The sequence below is a fragment of the Oncorhynchus tshawytscha genome, linkage group LG05 (assembly GCF_018296145.1).
Source record: "Oncorhynchus tshawytscha isolate Ot180627B linkage group LG05, Otsh_v2.0, whole genome shotgun sequence".
Taxonomy (NCBI): domain Eukaryota; kingdom Metazoa; phylum Chordata; class Actinopteri; order Salmoniformes; family Salmonidae; genus Oncorhynchus; species Oncorhynchus tshawytscha.
In genome coordinates this window covers 71,845,174-71,862,954 of record NC_056433.1, presented here as the reverse complement: position 1 = coordinate 71,862,954, position 17,781 = coordinate 71,845,174, and the positions used below count along the sequence as shown (strand labels likewise).

Sequence of the window (17,781 nt, the reverse complement as noted above, 5' to 3'; positions counted from 1 at the left end):
TGCTGATGATCATGTCCCCTGTCTGGGGTTATGGTTCTGCTGATGATAATGTAGCTCACATGATGCAATTTGGCTTTGCTTTTTCTCGATCAGTTGATAGTGGCAATGAGAAGATTAGCACATTTTTGGGTTTGTTTTGTCGATAAGAACATTTCAATCTCATATTTTATTATAATTTTTGGTTAGATTAGCGGCTAAATTCTTGGATTTGGCTATTTCAGCCACACCCATGCTGACAGGTGTATAAAAATGAGTGCAGAGCCATGCAATCTCCATAGACAAACACTGCCAGGAGATTGGCCTGTACTGAAGAGCTCACTGACTTTCATTGTGGCACCGTCATAGGATGCTACAGTACTTTTCCAACAAGTCAGTTCGTAACATGTCTGCCCTGCTAGAGCTGCCCTGGTCAACTGTAAGTGCTGTTATTGTGAAAAAGTGAAAAGGTCTAGGAGCAATAACGGCTCAGCTGCAAAGTGGTAGGCCACACAAGCTCACAGAACAGTACCGGCAAGTGCTGACGCTTGTCAAAATCATCTGTCCTTGGTTGCAACACTCACTATCGAGTTCCAAACCATCTCTGGAAGCAAATTCAGCAGAAGAACTGTTTGTTGGGAGCTTCATGAAATGGGTTATCATGGCTGAGCAGCCAGACACAAGCCTAAGATCACCATGCGCAATGCCAAGCTTGCCGCTATTGGACTCTGGAGCAGTGGAAACGTGTTCTCTGGAGTGATGAATCACGCTTCACCATCTGGCAGTCCGACGGACGAATCTGTGTTTGGCGGATGCCAAGAGAACGCTACCTGCCCCAGTGTATAGTGCCAACTGTAAAGTTTGATGGAGGAGGAATAATGGTCTGGGGATGTTTTTCATGGTTCAGGCTAGGCCCCTTAGTTCAAACTTTGTGGCAACAGTTTTGGGAAGGTCCTTTCCTGTTTCCGTATGATAATGCTCCAGGGCACAAAGCAAGGTCCATACAGAAATGTTTTTGCGAGCCAGGCCTAATCACCCAACATCAGTGCCCGACTTCACTAATGCTTGTGGCTGAATGGAAGCAAGTTCCCACAGCAATGTTCCAACATCTAGTGGAAAGCCTCCCAGAAGAGCGGAGGCTTTTACAGCAGCAAAGGGGGACCAACTCCATATTAATGCCCATGATTTTGGAATGAGATGTTCGACAAGCAGGTGTCCGCATTCTTTTGTAGTGTAGGCTATTGCTGGTAGGCTATTCAAGTCCCGATTGAGTTTTGTGCTGAGTTGTCTGGTAATGAGTGATGTTTTCATAATCACTCGTGAATGTGTGTAAAATGTTACTATCTTTTATGGTAAAACCCCCTGAGCTAACCCCATGGCACAACTCATGAGAGTCAAGGGTGTGGCAGCATGTACAGTGGGGCAAAAAAGTATTTAGTCAGCCACCAATTGTGCAAGTTCTCCCACTTAAAAAGATGAGAGAGGCCTGTAATTTTCATCACTTCAACTATGACAGACAAAATGAGAAAAAAAATCCAGAAAATCACATTGTAGGATTTTTATGAATTTATTTGCAAATAATGGTGGAAAATAAGTATTTGGTCACCTACAAACAATCAAGATTTCTGGCTCTCACAGACCTGTAACTTCTTCTTTAAGAGGCTCCTCTGTCCTCCACTCGTTACCTGTATTAATGGCACCTGTTTGAACTTGTTATCAGTATAAAAGACACCTGTCCACAACCTCAAACAGTCACACTCCAAACTCCACTATGGCCAAGACCAAAGAGCTGTCAAAGGACACCAGAAACAAAATTGTAGACCTGCACCAGGCTGTGAAGACTGAATCTGCAATAGGTAAGCAGCTTGGTTTGAAGAAATCAACAGTGGGAGCAATTACTAGGAAATGGAAGACATACAAGACCACTGATAATCTCCCTCGATCTGGGGCTCCACGCAAGATCTCACCCCGTGGGGTCAAAATGATCACAAGAACGGTGAGCAAAAATCCCAGAACCACACGGGGGGACCTAGTGAATGACCTGCAGAGAGCTGTGACCAAAGTAACAAAGCCTACCATCAGTAACACACTACGCCGCCAGGGACTCAAATCCTGCAGTGCCAGACGTGTCCCCCTGCTTAAGCCAGTACATGTCCAGGCCCGTCTGAAGTTTGCTAGAGAGCATTTGGATGATCCAGAAGATTGGGAGAATGTCATATGGTCAGATGAAACCAAAATATAACTTTTTGGTAAAAACTCAACTCGTCGTGTTTGGAGGACAAAGAATGCGGAGTTGCATCCAAAGAACACCATACCTACTGTGAAGCAAGGGGGTGGTAACATCTTGCTTTGGGGCTGTTTTTCTGCAAAGGGACCAGGATGACTGATCCGTGTAAAGGAAATAATGAATGGGGCCATGTATCGTGAGATTTTGAGTGAAAACCTCCTTCTATCAGCAAGGGCATTGAAGATGAAATGTGGCTGGGTCTTTCAGCATGACAATGATCCCAAACACACCGCCCGGGCAATGAAGGAGTGGCTTCGTAAGAAGCATTTCAAGGTCCTGGAGTGGCCTAGCCAGTCTCCAGATCTCAACCCCATAGAAAATCTTTGGAGGGAGTTGAAAGTCTGTGTTGCCCAGCAACAGCCCCAAAACATCTCTGCTCTAGAGGAGATCTGCATGGAGGAATGGGCCAAATACCAGCAACAGTGTGTGAAAAGCTTGTGAAGACATACAGAAAACGTTTGACCTCTGTCATTGCCAACAAAGGGTATATAACAAAGTATTGAGATAAACTTTTGTTATTGACCAAATACTTATTTTCCACCATAATTTGCAAATAAATTCATTATAAATCCTACAATGTGATTTTCTGGATTTTTTTTCTAATTTTGTCTGTCATAGTTGAAGTGTACCTATGATGAAAATTACAGGCCTCTCTCATCTTTTTAAGTGGGAGAACTTGCACAATTGGTGGCTGACTAAATACTTTTTTGCCCCACTGTATCTACTACTACAATGTCTGACATTCAAGCTGTATAACAACTGGTCGTGATTGGGAGTCACATAGGGCGGCGCACAATTGGCCCAGCGTCGTCTGAGTTTGGCCGGTGTAGGCCCTCATTGTAAATAAGAATTTGTTCTTAACTGACTTGCCTAGTTAAATAAAGGTTAAAACATACGACCACATAAATACTGCAAAACCGCAACCATCCACCTACAACCGAATCTGTCCTATATTTTTTTACAGCCAGTATGGAATTAGCATAGACCACTCCTCTTGCTGTCTATCTTGCAGAACGGTTCACAACTTCCTACCCTACCCCACTCTACTAACACCCCATCCCTGTCTAACTGGCCCTACCCTATACTAGTGCCAGACTATGTGTGAGCTGTGAGTGCAATGATCTCCTGAATTGATGCAGTGGCTAATCTATGGCTGGGGTTCTACCGTCTATGGGACAGAGATGTCTCTCTAACGTTCACTCATTCACTGTCTCTGCACAACCTTCTATGGGACAAGCCTAATCAAGGTCAAGGACACTGTATGGTCTGAGTGAGGGGTTGGGTAGGGTGTGAGTAGATATGACAATGGCAGCAATGTGTAATAAACCATTCAATAAGGTAGTATGTTACAGTGATAAGGTGAAAAGTGACAGGTCACAAGAACAGAATCAATTTAAATGTGTATTTTAATTGGCAGGTCTTTTAATTTGAGGACAGAACAGCACTGAAACATTTTCACACAAATTCCACATATAACACATAATGACACACCTGCAGTTTCTTTATGAACATTCAGAGAGCTGTTGGCTGGCTCTGCCATATTTCTTAGCAGGAGAGAGTAGAGACAGTCCTGCCTCTAAAACCAGCCTAGCCAAAAGGGACTGGATGCTGATTGCTAGATGAGCGGCCATCTAACAATATTATAATTAGCATGATTCTACAGTAGAGGGACTGCCCAGATTAACCATGTAATTACTCTGGGTCTTTCCATCAAAAAGAACCCATGAGCACCAAAACATTAAGTTTATAGGACCATATAAGATTGAGTGTCAAATGAAAGTTAAGAGTCAATATTATTGGCAAATTAAGTCATAGATACCTTTTTCAGCCATTTTCCATCTTAAAAATGAGGCATAAGTAAATGCTTTGATTTCTGGATAAACAGATGGAAAAGGGGTCTTAAAAACAACATCTATCAGAAAACGTCTTAAAATATATTATAAATACATCAAAACACAATAATGTTGATGTAAATTACCCTGCCAACTAATATCAACACTTATATTTAGTTTTGGAGGAATTGTTTTCCCGTCTTTAATTTGAAGAAATATTGCCTTGTAATTCTGTTACCAAATACCCACATACTGTATCATTAATTATAGTGATTTTACTGATAGCAATTTTGTTTATGAATTATTAAGTGATTAAAACTCAAAAACAATTACAAAAACATCTACCAGAATTACAGCAACTGAATTGACTACAATGGGAAATCTCAATAGTCACAAACCACAGTTGGGTGCCCTGCTACTGTCATTCCTTCCACTGGCATACTGTTATGTTCAGCAACCCCTTCCTCTCTTTGCCTCTCTCTCTCATCTCAAGTTATGTCACCTCTCCCAGCTCTTACTGACACCTACCCATCAGCCCCCTCAATTTTTAATTGACTGTAACCAGCAGCCTCACTCACTGAGCACTGACCGACACGAGACGTCCATGGACGTTGAAAAGTAGTTGAAAGTTGGTCAGTCCACCCTGGCCTTGATGTTAACGACAGATGGAACGGACCAAATCTGAATCTATCATTGACGTACAGTGGGGCAAAAAAGTATTTAGTCAGCCACCAATTGTGCAAGTTCTCCCACTTAAAAAGATGAGAGAGGCCTGTAATTTTCATCATAGGTACACTTCTACTATGACAGACAAAATGAGAAAAAAAATCCAGAAAATCACATTGTAGGATTTATAATGAATTTATTTGCAAATTATGGTGGAAAATAAGTATTTGGTCAATAACAAAAGTTTATCTCAATACTTTGTTATATACCCTTTGTTGGCAATGTGGGAGAACTTGCACAATTGGTGGCTGACTAAATACCTTTTTGCCCCACTGTATGTACTTAACTATACTCTACTCTGCTGTGCTTTATTGTACTGTACTGTACTCTACTGTGATGTCCAAACTTGTGAAACATTAGGTGAATGACATTCAAATCCATAATTATGCATTTCTGTATAGTACAGATCAGGGACCCATGACATTAGTTTGTTCATTACTTTAATTCTATAACCAGGTGTAAATCCACTTCACTTACTGTATTTCAATAACCAAAATAGATTTGATCAAACTCAAGGTGTCATTTCAAAGGTGATTTCTGCAGACGTCTTTCAATCTTAATTAGGAGCAGATATTTAACTGGGTTTTTGGAAAACATTGCCGCATAAAAGCCTGAGGGAGATTTTACCACAATTCTGTTACCAAAGTTTGCATCTGGAAAGTTCTTCCACTAAATTTGTATATTTTTTCAGTGGATTGTTGAAAGTCATCCCTGTGCAAAGAGTAGTAGAGTTTGTTTAAGTTTTGAAATCAATGTTTTTTTTGGCATAGATTTTAAGGTGAAAAAAGCATAATTCCGTTGCCGTGGAATTGCCCCTCAGCAAATTAGTGTACATATCTAAGATAAAAAATGTGATTAGTGTGAGAAAAGGCAAATTTCCAGTCTACTATAGATCTTATAACAATTGAACAAAAGGCTGTGAAAGCTTATCGAGACAAGTAAATAGGCATTGCAAATTATTTGATAGATAGAGATACTATAATGCCATTATATTAATGTTGAAGAGACGTACAGACGTTTGGCTCATCTCTTGACAGGCTGGACATTAGAGGGCTGGAAACAGGTGAGTTGGAGCTGCATACTGCTCTTAAACCTATTTAGCAACTCCTCGAGAAACCTACAGAGACAGAGAGACAGAGACAGAGAGAAAGAACGAAAAAAAAGAGATGGAAGCAGGGAAAGAAAGAGGTAGAATCATGATATTAAATGAGGGTGCAACTGGAGATATTTCAGTACCAACCAAAACTGTTTTTGAATTCAATATTTTTGAATTTGTAATGCACAAATTGAATAATTTAATTCATAAATTAAACTTCTATTTCAGGATCTGAAACTGAATTGACTGAAAATTGCATTCAGTTTTAAAATTATATTTAAATTTGATTGAATATTCAAATTCAAAGCTACAATATGTACAGTACCAGTCAAAAGTTTGGACACTTATTCATTCAAGTTTTTTTTTGTTTAAAAAAATATTTTCTACATTGTAGAATAATAATGAAGATATCAAAATGATTAAATAACACATATGGAATCATGTAGTCACCAAAGTGTTCAACAAATCTAAAAATATGTTACAGATTTGCACACGCTTGGCATTCTCTCAACCAGCTTCACTTGGAATGCTTTTCCAACAGGAGTTCCCACATATGCTGAGCACCTGTTGGCTGCTTTTCCTTCTCTCTGCGGTCCAACTCATCCCAAACCATCTCAATTAGGTTGAGGTCGGATGATTTTAGAGGCCAGGTCATCTGATGCAGCACTCCATCACACTCCTTGTTGGTCAAAACATCCTTACACAGCCTGGAGGTGTGTTGGGTCATTTTCCTGTTGAAAAACAAATGATAGACCCACTAAGCCAAACCAGATGGAATGGGTATCATTGCAGAATGCTGTGGTAGCCATGCTGGTTAAGTGTGCCTTGAGTTCTAAATAAATCCCAAACAGTGTCACCAGCAAAGCAGCCCCACACCATCACACCTCCCCCTCCATGCTTCACGGTGGGAACCACACATGTGGAGATCGTCCGTTCACCTTCTCTGTGTCTCACAAAGACACGGCGGTTGGAACCAAAAATCTCAAATTTGGACTCATCAGACCAAAGGACAGATTTCCACCAGTCTAATGTCCATTGCTTGTGTTTCTGGCCCAAGCCAGTCTCTTCTTATTATTGGTGTCCTTTAATAAGGGTTTCTTGGCAGCAATTCTACCATGAAGGCCTGATTCACGCAGTCTCCCCCTGAACAGTTGATGTTGAGATGTCTGTTACTTGACCTCTGTGAAGCATTTATTTGGGCTGCAATTTCTGAGGCTGAACTTATCCTCTGCAACAAAGGTAACATTGGGTCTTTCTTTCCTGTGGCAGTCCTCATCAGAGCCAGTTTCATCACAGCGCTTGATGGGTTCTTTTAAAGTTCTTGAAATGTTCTGGATTGACTGACCTTCATGTCTTAAAGTAATGATGGACTGTCATTTCTCTTTGCTTATTTGCTCTGTTCTTGCCATAATATGGTCTTGGTCTTTTACCAAATAGGGTTATCTTCCGTATACCACCCCTACCTCATCACAACACAACTGATTGGCTCAAACACATTAAGAAGGAAATAAATATTTTAACAAGGAACACCTGTTAATTGAAATGCATTCCAGGTAACTACCTCATGGAGCTGGTTGAGAGAATGCCAGGAGTGAGCAAAGCGGTCATCAAGGCAAAGGGTGGCTACTTTGAAGATTTTCAAATATAAAATATATTTTGATTTGTTTAACACTTTTTTTGGTTACTACATGATTCCATAGGTGTTATTTCATAGTTTGGATGTCTTCACTATTATTCTACAATGTAGAAAATATAAAAAATAAAGAAAAACCCAGGAATGAGTATGTGTGTCCAAAATTTTGTATTTGGGTGATCTTTTTAGGCGACCCGACCAAATTTACATAGAAATGTGAGTTATAGATCATTCTCATTCAAAGCAAGTCTAAGAAGCGGTAGATCGGTTCCATGTGTGTTTTTTCTATGCTTCCTGTTCTTACGTTTCATTTTTGCGTATTTTACTTATGGTTTTATGGTTGCTTCAAACAGTTGAAAATACAATATTGTTGGTTATGGAAAAGATATTTCACAGCGGTTTAGATGGTACAATGACTCTCTACACTAAACTTGCTTGTTTTGTCAAACTGAAATTAGGCGAACTATTAGTATTTCAGCAACCAGGAAATGTCAGAGCAATATCTGCATAGTGCATATTTAATATTTATGCATTCTGCTTCAATATGGTAAATATTGCAGTCATTGTCTGTGTATCAAGTTAATAAACTATTTGTATTTGTATTTTATTAGGGATCCCCATTAGCTGCTTCCAAGGCAACAGCTACTCCAAACACATTAAGACTTGTATTACACATAAAACAAAAGCTAAAACAGTACATCATATAACACTGTCACACCACCACATATCCACCCCCCCCCTCTGATTCTACTGCTTGCATCAGTTAGCTGATGTGGATTAGAATTCCATTTAGTCATGACTCTATGTAGTACTGTGCACCTCCCATAGTCTGTTCTGGACTTGGGGATTATGAAGAGACCTCTGGTGGCATGTCTTCTAGAGTATGCATGGGTGTCAGAGCTGTGTGCTAGTAGTTTAAAACAGACAGCTCGGTGCATTCAGAATGTCAACACTCCTTACAAAAACAAGTAGTGATGAAGTCAATCTCTCCTCCACTTCAAGCCATGAGAGATTGCCATGCATATCATTAATGTTAGCTCTCCGTGTACATTTGAGGGCCAGCAGCGCTGGCAAATTTCCTAAGTCTCTCTTTGTGACACCTGACCACACGACTGAACAGTAGTCCAGATGTGACAAAACTAGGGCCTGTAGGTCCTGCCTTGTTGACAGTTGGCAGAGTAGCGCTTTATTATGGACAGACTTCTCCCCATCTTAGCTACTGTTGTATCAACATGTTTTGACCATGACAGTTTACAATCCAGGGTTACTCCAAGCAGTTTAGTTGTTTAGGGTTTAGTGAATGATTTGTTCCAAATACAATGCTTTTAGTTTTTTAAAGATTTAGGTTGAAACGTATTCCTTGCCACCCATTCTGAAACTAACTGCAGCTCTTTGTTAAGTGTTGCAGTAATTTCAGTCACTGTGGTAGCTGATGTGTATAGCGTTGAGTCATCCGCATACATAGACACACTGGCTTTACTCAAAGCAGTGGCATGTCATTAGCCAAGATTGAAAAAAGTAAGGGGCCTAAACAGCTGCCCTGGGGGATTTCTGATTTAACCTGGATTATGTTGGGGAGACTTCCATTAAAGAACACCCTCTATGTTCTGTTAGACAGGTAACTCTTTACCCACAATATAGTAGGGGGTGTAAAGCCATAACACATACGTTTTTCCAGCAGCAGATGATGATCGATATTGTCAAAAGCCGCACTGAAGTCTAACAAAACAGCCCCCTCAATCTTTTTATCCAAGCTGTTTAAAGGCACTTAGTGTATGTAAACTTCTGACCCACTGGAATTGTGATAAAGTGAATTATAAGTGAAATCATTTGTGTGTAAACAATTGTTGGAAAAATTACTCCTGTCATGCACAAAGTAGATGTCCTAACCGACTTTCCAAAACTAAAGTTTGTTAACAAGACATTTGTGGAGTGGTTGAAAAACAAGTTTTAATGACTCCAATCTAAGTCTATGTAAACTTCCGACTTCTAGAGTACAAAGGTAGGCTACTTTGTTACTAACACATCTGCTCTTAAATTCGCTCACTGTACATCATTCAAAACAACAGTGTAGGTTACTTTGAACTAACACGGTATAACTCAAGATCTAAAAGCATATCCCCATGAAACTGATTGAGATCAAATGGTTACTATGGGTAAAACTTGAAGAATTATACATTCACAATTGGTGTTTTCGTCTTACAGTAACATTAAACTATGCTATTATATTTGGTTCTGTTATGTAGAATACTGTGAACATTGTGATCTTGCAGACATTGATTCTACTTGATCTAACTGTACCAAACGAGCACCATTCGTCTGAGTAGCCTATTCTCTGCAGGTTAAAAGGGTGCCCTGCATTTTACACATGCGCAGAATGTGATCCTTGAAGTCAAAACCTGAAAAAGTCAGATCATTAGCCACAGCCTTGTTTTTTATAACTGCGATTGGTAAGTTGATGAGAGTATTTTGTATTTGTAAATGTTGCAAATTAGTCGGATTGTGTACATGCAGGGCTTCCTTGGAAAAGAGGCATTGGTCTCAATGAGATTTCCCTGCTTAAATCAAGGTTAAATAAAACAATACAAAAATGTGCTTAAGCCCTTAGGGAAGCGATCAGGAAGTTAATGTAAAGGCCGCTTGCTTAGCAAGTACTGATTCCCCCTGATCCAGCTTATACCGAGACTTGAACTCAGGACCTCTGCCTCGCAAACACGCGTGACCGCCCTCCTGAAGCATTCCAACCCACCGCACTATTGAAAAAGGCCTTCTACAACTGCAGTTGGGCTGAGCGGTTGGGCTACGTGCAACTGTAGATCACAGTCTAGCTTGATTAGCGAGTACCATGTCCCCCTGATTCAGCTCATAAGGAAACTCAAACTCAGGACTTCGACCTCGAAAACACACGCGACCACCTTCCTGTAGCATACCAATCCATCGCGCTGTATCCAAGATGGGGTAGCAGTCGGACGTGTGCTTGTCTTGTCCCATGTAAATAGTCATTTTATCAGTTATTTTTTTCCGCCTACGATCTAAATATACTTTCCTGCAACTCGCCTCACCCAGTGTGTTACAGATCTGCTATTTTTAGATGTTATAACTGGAACCTCAATCAGAAGCTAGCCTGCTAACTAGCTACTAGTCACTGTTGGCCACGGCTAGCCCTCTTCACCTTTAGCCCGGACACCAGCCAGCTTTAGATCGGTCAATACCTGCCAGTCTGCACAGCGCAATATCAACCCAGAGCATATCAGACTGCTTTTCTCCACCACATCACCAGATTCCTGCCGCAAGGGCCATTACACTGGATCATCGCAGCTAGCTAGCCACAACCAAGTGGCTACTGCTGGCTAACGCCTCTGTCCCGAAGCAAGCAACAGTTGGCCTTGAGCTATCCTCGAACTAGCCTCGAGCTAGGCCCATCTCCTGGCTTGCTGAATAGGTATACTCGCTAATTCATGGGCTACAATACCTCTTCTGCCAATTGGCCTGGACCCTTTATTGCCGACATGGAGCCCCACCGTTCCATCGCGACTGGTCTGCCGACGTAATCGTCCGATGTGGTTTCAACAGGCTTTTCCGTTGCGATGTCGCAGAAACACCCATCTGCTAGCAATGGCACGCTAGCTTTCTGAACGCCGTGCCTCCCGCTCGCCTAGCATAGTAGCGACTACCAAACGGCTCCCGGACTCACCTATTGCTGCTCATTGGACCCTATGGTCACTTCGCTACACATGCCTTTCTCTAATGTCAATATGCCTTGTCTACTGCTGTTTTAGTTATTGTTTTATTTCACTGTAGAGCCCTTAGTCCAGCTCAACATGCCTTAGATAGCTCTTTTGTCACATACCCCCACAAATGGGGAGACCTCACCTGGCTGAGCTGATGTCTCTAGAGATGCAAACTCTCTCATAGTCACTCAATGCCTAGGTTTACCCCCACTGTACTCACATCCTACCATATCCTTGTTTGTACATTATGCCCTGAATCTATTCTACCACGCCCAGAAATCTGCCCCTTTAATTCTCTGTTCCCAACGCACTAGACGACCAGTTCTCATAGCCTTTAGCCGTACCCTTATCCTACTCCTCCTCTGTTCCTCTGGTGGTGTAGAGGTTAACCCAGGCCCTGTAGCCCCCAGAATCACACCTATTCCCCAGGTGCTCTCATTTGTTGACTTCTGTAACCGTAAAAGCCTTTGTCTCATGCATGTTATTATCAGAAGCCCCCTCCCTAAATTTGTCTTATTCACTGCTTTAGCACACTCCGCCAACACTGATGTCGTAGCCGTGTCTGAATCCTGGCTTAGGAAGGCCACCAAAAAGTCTGAAATTTCCATCCCCAACTACAACATTTTCCATCAAGAAACTGCCAAAGGGGGCGGAATTGCAATCTACTGCAGAGATAGCCTGCAGCGTTCTGTCATGCTATCCAGGTCTGCGCCCAAACAATTCAAGCTTCTACTTTTAAAAATCCACCTTTCCAGAAATAAGTCTCTTACTGTTGCCGCGTGTTATAGACCCCACTCAGCCCCCAGCTGTGCTCTGGACACCATATGTGAATGGATTGCCCCCCATCTATCTTCAGAGTTCGTACTGTTAGGTGACCTAAACTGGGAAATGTTTAGCACCCCGGCCGTCCTACTATCTAAGCTAGATGCCCTCAATCTCAAACAAATTATCAAGGAGCCTACCAGGTACAACCCTAAACCCGTAAACATGGGCACCCTCATAGATATCATCCTAACCAACCTGCCCTCCAAATACAGCTCTGCTGTCTTCAACCAGGATCTCAGCGATCACTGCCTCATTGCCTGCGTCCGCAATGGGCCAGCAGTCAAACGACCACTCCTCATCACTGTCAAACGCTCCCTAAAACACTTCACTTCAAGTCAGTAGAGGATGCCTGGTTGTTCTTTAAAAGTGCTTTCCTCATCGTCTTAAATAAGCATGCCCATTCAAAAAATGTAAAACTAAGAACAGATACAGCCCTTGGTTCACTCCAGACTTGACTGCCCTTGACCAGCACAAAAACATCCTGTAGCGTACTGCATTAGCATCGAATAGCCTCCGCGACACACAACTTTTCAGGGAAGTCAGGAAACAATATAAAAAGTCAGTTCGGAAAGCTAAGGCTAGCTTTTTCAAACATAAATTTACATCCAGTAGCACTAATTCCAAAAGGTTTTGGGACACTGTAAAGTCCATGGAGAACCTCCTCCCAGCTGCCACTGCACTGAGGCTAGGAAACGCTGTCACCACCAATAAATATATGATAATCAAGAATTTCAATAAGCATTTTTTACAGCTGGCCATGCTTTCCACCTGGCTACCCCTACCCCGGCCAACATCTCAGCACCCCCTGCAGCAACTTGCCCAAGCCCCCCCCCAACCTGCTTCTCCTTCACCCAAATCCAGATAGCTGATGTTCAGAAGGAGCTGCAAAATCTGGATCCCTACAAATCAGCTGGGCTAGACAATCTGGACCCTCTTCCTAAAAATCTGCCGCCATTATTGCAACCCCAATTACTAGCCTGTTCAACCTCTCTTCCGTATCGTCTGAGATTCCTAAAGTATGGAAAACGGCCGCAGTCATCCCCCTCTTCAAAGGGGGAGACAGTCTAGACCCAAACTCAAATCAAATCAAATTTTTATCAAATCAAATCAAATTTTATTTGTCACATACACATGGTTAGCAGATGTTAATGCGAGTGTAGCGAAATGCTTGTGCTTCTAGTTCCGACAATGCAGTAATAACGAGCAAGTAATCTAACTAACAATTCCAAAAAAACTACTGTCTTATACACAGTGTAAGGAGATAAAGAATATGTACATAAGGATATATGAATGAGTGATGGTACAGAGCAGCATAGGCAAGATACAGTAGATGATATCGAGTACAGTATATACATATGAGATAAGTATGTAAACCAAGTGGCATAGTTAAAGTGGCTAGTGATACATGTATTACATAAGGATGCAGTCGATGATATAGAGTACAGTATCAACGTATGCATATGAGATGAACAATGTAGGGTAAGTAACATTATATAAGGTAGCATTGTTTAAAGTGGCTAGTGATATATTTACATCATTTCCCATCAATTCCCATGATTAAAGTGGCTGGAGTAGAGTCAGTGTCATTGACAGTGTGTTGGCAGTAGCCACTCAATGTTAGTGGTGGCTGTTTAACAGTCTGATGGCCTTGAGATAGAAGCTGTTTTTCAGTCTCTCGGTCCCAGCTTTGATGCACCTGTACTGACCTCGCCTTCTGGATGACAGCGGGGTGAACAGGCAGTGGCTCGGGTGGTTGATGTCCTTGATGATCTTTATGGCCTTCCTGTAGCATCGGGTGGTGTAGGTGTCCTGGAGGGCAGGTAGTTTGCCCCCGGTGATGCGTTGTGCAGACCTCACTACCCTCTGGAGAGCCTTACGGTTGAGGGCGGTGCAGTTGCCATACCAGGCGGTGATACATCCCGCCAGGATGCTCTCGATTGTGCATCTGTAGAAGTTTGTGAGTGCTTTTGGTGACAAGCCGAATTTCTTCAGCCTCCTGAGGTTGAAGAGGCGCTGCTGCGCCTTCCTCACGATGCTGTCTGTGTGAGTGGACCAATTCAGTTTGTCTGTGATGTGTATGCCGAGGAACTTAAAACTTGCTACCCTCTCCACTACTGTTCCATCGATGTGGATGGGGGTGTTCCCTCTGCTGTTTCCTGAAGTCCACAATCATCTCCTTAGTTTTGTTGACGTTGAGTGTGAGGTTATTTTCCTGACACCACACTCCGAGGGCCCTCACCTCCTCCCTGTAGGCCGTCTCGTCGTTGTTGGTAATCAAGCCTACCACTGTTGTGTCGTCCGCAAACTTGATGATTGACTTGGAGGCGTGCATGGCCACGCAGTCGTGGGTGAACAGGGAGTACAGGAGAGGGCTCAGAACGCACCCTTGTGGGGCCCCAGTGTTGAGGATCAGCGGGGTGGAGATGTTGTTGCCTACCCTCACCACCTGGGGGCGGCCCGTCAGGAAGTCCAGTACCCAGTTGCACAGGGCGGGGTCGAGACCCAGAGTCTCGAGCTTGATGACGAGCTTGGAGGGTACTATGGTGTTGAATGCCGAGCTGTAGTCGATGAACAGCATTCTCACATAGGTATTCCTCTTGTCCAGATGGGTTAGGGCAGTGTGCAGTGTGGTTGAGATTGCATCGTCTGTGGACCTATTTGGGCGGTAAGCAAATTGGAGTGGGTCAAGGGTGTCAGGTAGGGTGGAGGTGATATGGTCCTTGACTAGTCTCTCAAAGCACTTCATGATGACGGATGTGAGTGCTACGGGGCGGTAGTCGTTTAGCTCAGTTACCTTAGCTTTCTTGGGAACAGGAACAATGGTGGCCCTCTTGAAGCATGTGGGAACAGCAGACTGGTATAGGGATTGATTGAATATGTCCGTAAACACACCGGCCAGCTGGTCTGCGCATGCTCTGAGGGCGCGGCTGGGGATGCCGTCTGGGCCTGCAGCCTTGCGAGGGTTAACACGTTTAAATGTCTTACTCACTTCGGCTGCAGTGAAGGAGAGACCGCATGTTTCCGTTGCAGGCCGTGTCAGTGGCACTGTATTGTCCTCAAAGCGGGCAAAAAGTTATTTAGTCTGCCTGGGAGCAAGACATCCTGGTCCGTGACTGGGCTGGGTTTCTTCCTGTAGTCCGTGATTGACTGTAGACCCTGCCACATGCCTCTTGTGTCTGAGCCGTTGAATTGAGATTCTACTTTGTCTCTGTACTGGCGCTTAGCTTGTTTGATAGCCTTGCAGAGGGAATAGCTGCACTGTTTGTATTCAGTCATGTTACCAGACACCTTGCCCTGATTAAAAGCAGTGGTTCGTGCCTTCAGTTTCACACAAATGCTGCCATCAATCCACGGTTTCTGGTTAGGGAATGTTTTAATCGTTGCTATGGGAACGACATCTTCAACGCACGTTCTAATGAACTCGCACACCGTATCAGCGTATTCGTCAATGTTGTTGTCTGACGCAATACGAAACATCTCCCAGTCCACGTGATGGAAGCAGTCTTGGAGTGTGGAGTCAGCTTGGTCGGACCAGCGTTGGACAGACCTCAGCGTGGGAGCTTCTTGTTTTAGTTTCTGTCTGTAGGCAGGGATCAACAAAATGGAGTCGTGGTCAGCTTTTCCGAAAGGGGGCGGGGCAGGGCCTTATATGCGTCGCGGAAGTTAGAGTAACAATGATCCAGGGTCTTTCCACCCCTGGTTGCGCAATCGATATGCTGATAAAATTTAGGGAGTCTTGTTTTCAGATTAGCCTTGTTAAAATCCCCAGCTACAATGAATGCAGCCTCCGGATAAATCGTTTCCAGTTTGCAGAGAGTTAAATAAAGTTCGTTCAGAGCCATCGATGTGTCTGCTTGGGGGGGGGATATATACGGCTGTGATTATAATCGAAGAGAATTCTCTTGGTAGATAATGCGGTCTACATTTGATTGTGAGGAATTCTAAATCAGGTGTACAGAAGGATTTGAGTTCCTGTATGTTTCTTTCATCACACCATGTCACGTTGGCCATAAGGCATACGCCCCCGCCCGTCTTCTTACCAGAAAGATGTTTGTTTCTGTCGGCGCGATGCGTGGAGAAACCCGCTGGCTGCACCGCTTCGGATTGCGTCTCTCCAGTTAGCCATGTTTCCGTGAAGCAGAGAACGTTACAGTCTCTGATGTCCCTCTGGAATGCTACCCTTGCTCGGATTTCATCAACCTTGTTGTCAAGAGACTGGACATTGGCAAGAAGAATGCTAGGGAGTGGTGCACGATGTGCCCGTCTCCGGAGTCTGACCAGAAGACCGCTTCGTTTCCCTCTTTTTCTGAGTCGTTTTTTTTTTGGGTCGCTGCATGTGATCCACTCCGTTACACTGGTTGTAAGGCAGAACACAGGATCCGCATCGCGAAAAACATATTCTTGGTCGTACTGATGGTGAGTTGACGCTGATCTTATATTCAGTAGTTCTTCTCGGCTGTATGTAATGAAACCTAAGATGACCTGGGGTACTAGTGTAAGAAATAACACGTAAAAAAACAAAAAACTGCATAGTTTCCTAGGAACGCGAAGCGAGGCGGCCATCTCTGTCGGCGCCGGAAGTACCTCTGTTACAGAGTTTGTGTTCATTTATATATATATATATATATATATATATATAGTTAAATAAAGGTAATATATATATATATATATTACATTACCTTTATTTAACTAGGCAAGTCAGTTAAGAACACAATCTTATTTACAATGACAGCTTGTTAGTTTCAAGTCTCTGGCAAACCTAGGTATTGGTTATGTGACTTAAATGGGTCTCTTCGAGGAGGAGGAGGTCAAAGGGAGGGTGAAGTGTAACAGGTGGTTTGGGGAGCATGCTTGCATGATGAGTACCTTCTCAAGAGACCTGAAAGTTACGTTGTACTGAGTGCTGAAGCGGGTAGCGCACAAAAATAGTCTGTCCTCAGTTGCAACACTCACTACCGAATTCCAAACTGCCTCTGGAAGCAACGTCAGTACAGGAACTGTTCATCTGGAGCTTCATGAAATGGGTTTCCAAGGCCGAAGCAGCCAGGCATCGGATGGAGTGGTGTAAAGCTCGCCGCCATCGGACTCTGGAGCAGTGGAAATGTGTTCTCTTTTGTGATGAATCACGCTTCACCATCTGGCAGTCCAGTGGACAAATCTGGGTTTGGCGGATTCCAGGAGAATGCTACCTGCCCCAATGCATAGTGCGAACTGTGAAGTTTGGTAGAGGAAGAATAATAGTATGTGGCTGTTTTTCATAGTTCGGGCTAGGCCCCTTCGTTCCCGTGAAGGGAAATCTTAACGCTACAGTACACAATGACATTCTAGATGATTATGTGCTTCCAACTTTGTGGCAACAGTTTGGGGAAGGCCCTTTCCTGCTTCAGCATGATAATGCCCCTGTGCACAAAGCAAGGTCCATACAGAAATGTCTTGTCGAGATCGATGTGTAAAAACTTGACTGGCCTACACAGAGCCCTGCCCTCAACCCCAACGAACACTTTTGGGATGAATTGGAACGCCGACTGCGAGCCAGAAGAGTGGAAGCTGTTATAGCAGCAAAGGGGGGACCAACTCCATATTAATGCCCATGATTTTGGAATGAGATGTTTGAAGAGCAAGTGTCCACATACCTTTGGTCATGTAGTGCATTTCTGACCACTAATATCCCTGGA

The 17,781-nt window shown here is 43.3% G+C and overlaps 1 protein-coding gene across 5 annotated transcripts in view; it reads right to left on the bottom strand.

Annotated features, from left to right (window-relative positions):
• Positions 1-5,121: 5,121 nt before the first annotated feature.
• The window catches only part of LOC112251310 (exocyst complex component 2), a 93,052-nt gene continuing 80,392 nt past the window's right edge, over positions 5,122-17,781 (bottom strand). For all 5 annotated transcript variants that reach the window (XM_024422230.2, XM_024422231.2, XM_024422232.2 and 2 more), the window contains one exon: positions 5,122-5,938. In XM_024422230.2, the coding sequence (XP_024277998.1) occupies positions 5,845-5,938 (94 nt within the window). In that variant the 3' untranslated portion in view covers positions 5,122-5,844. The remainder of the gene's footprint in view (positions 5,939-17,781) is intronic.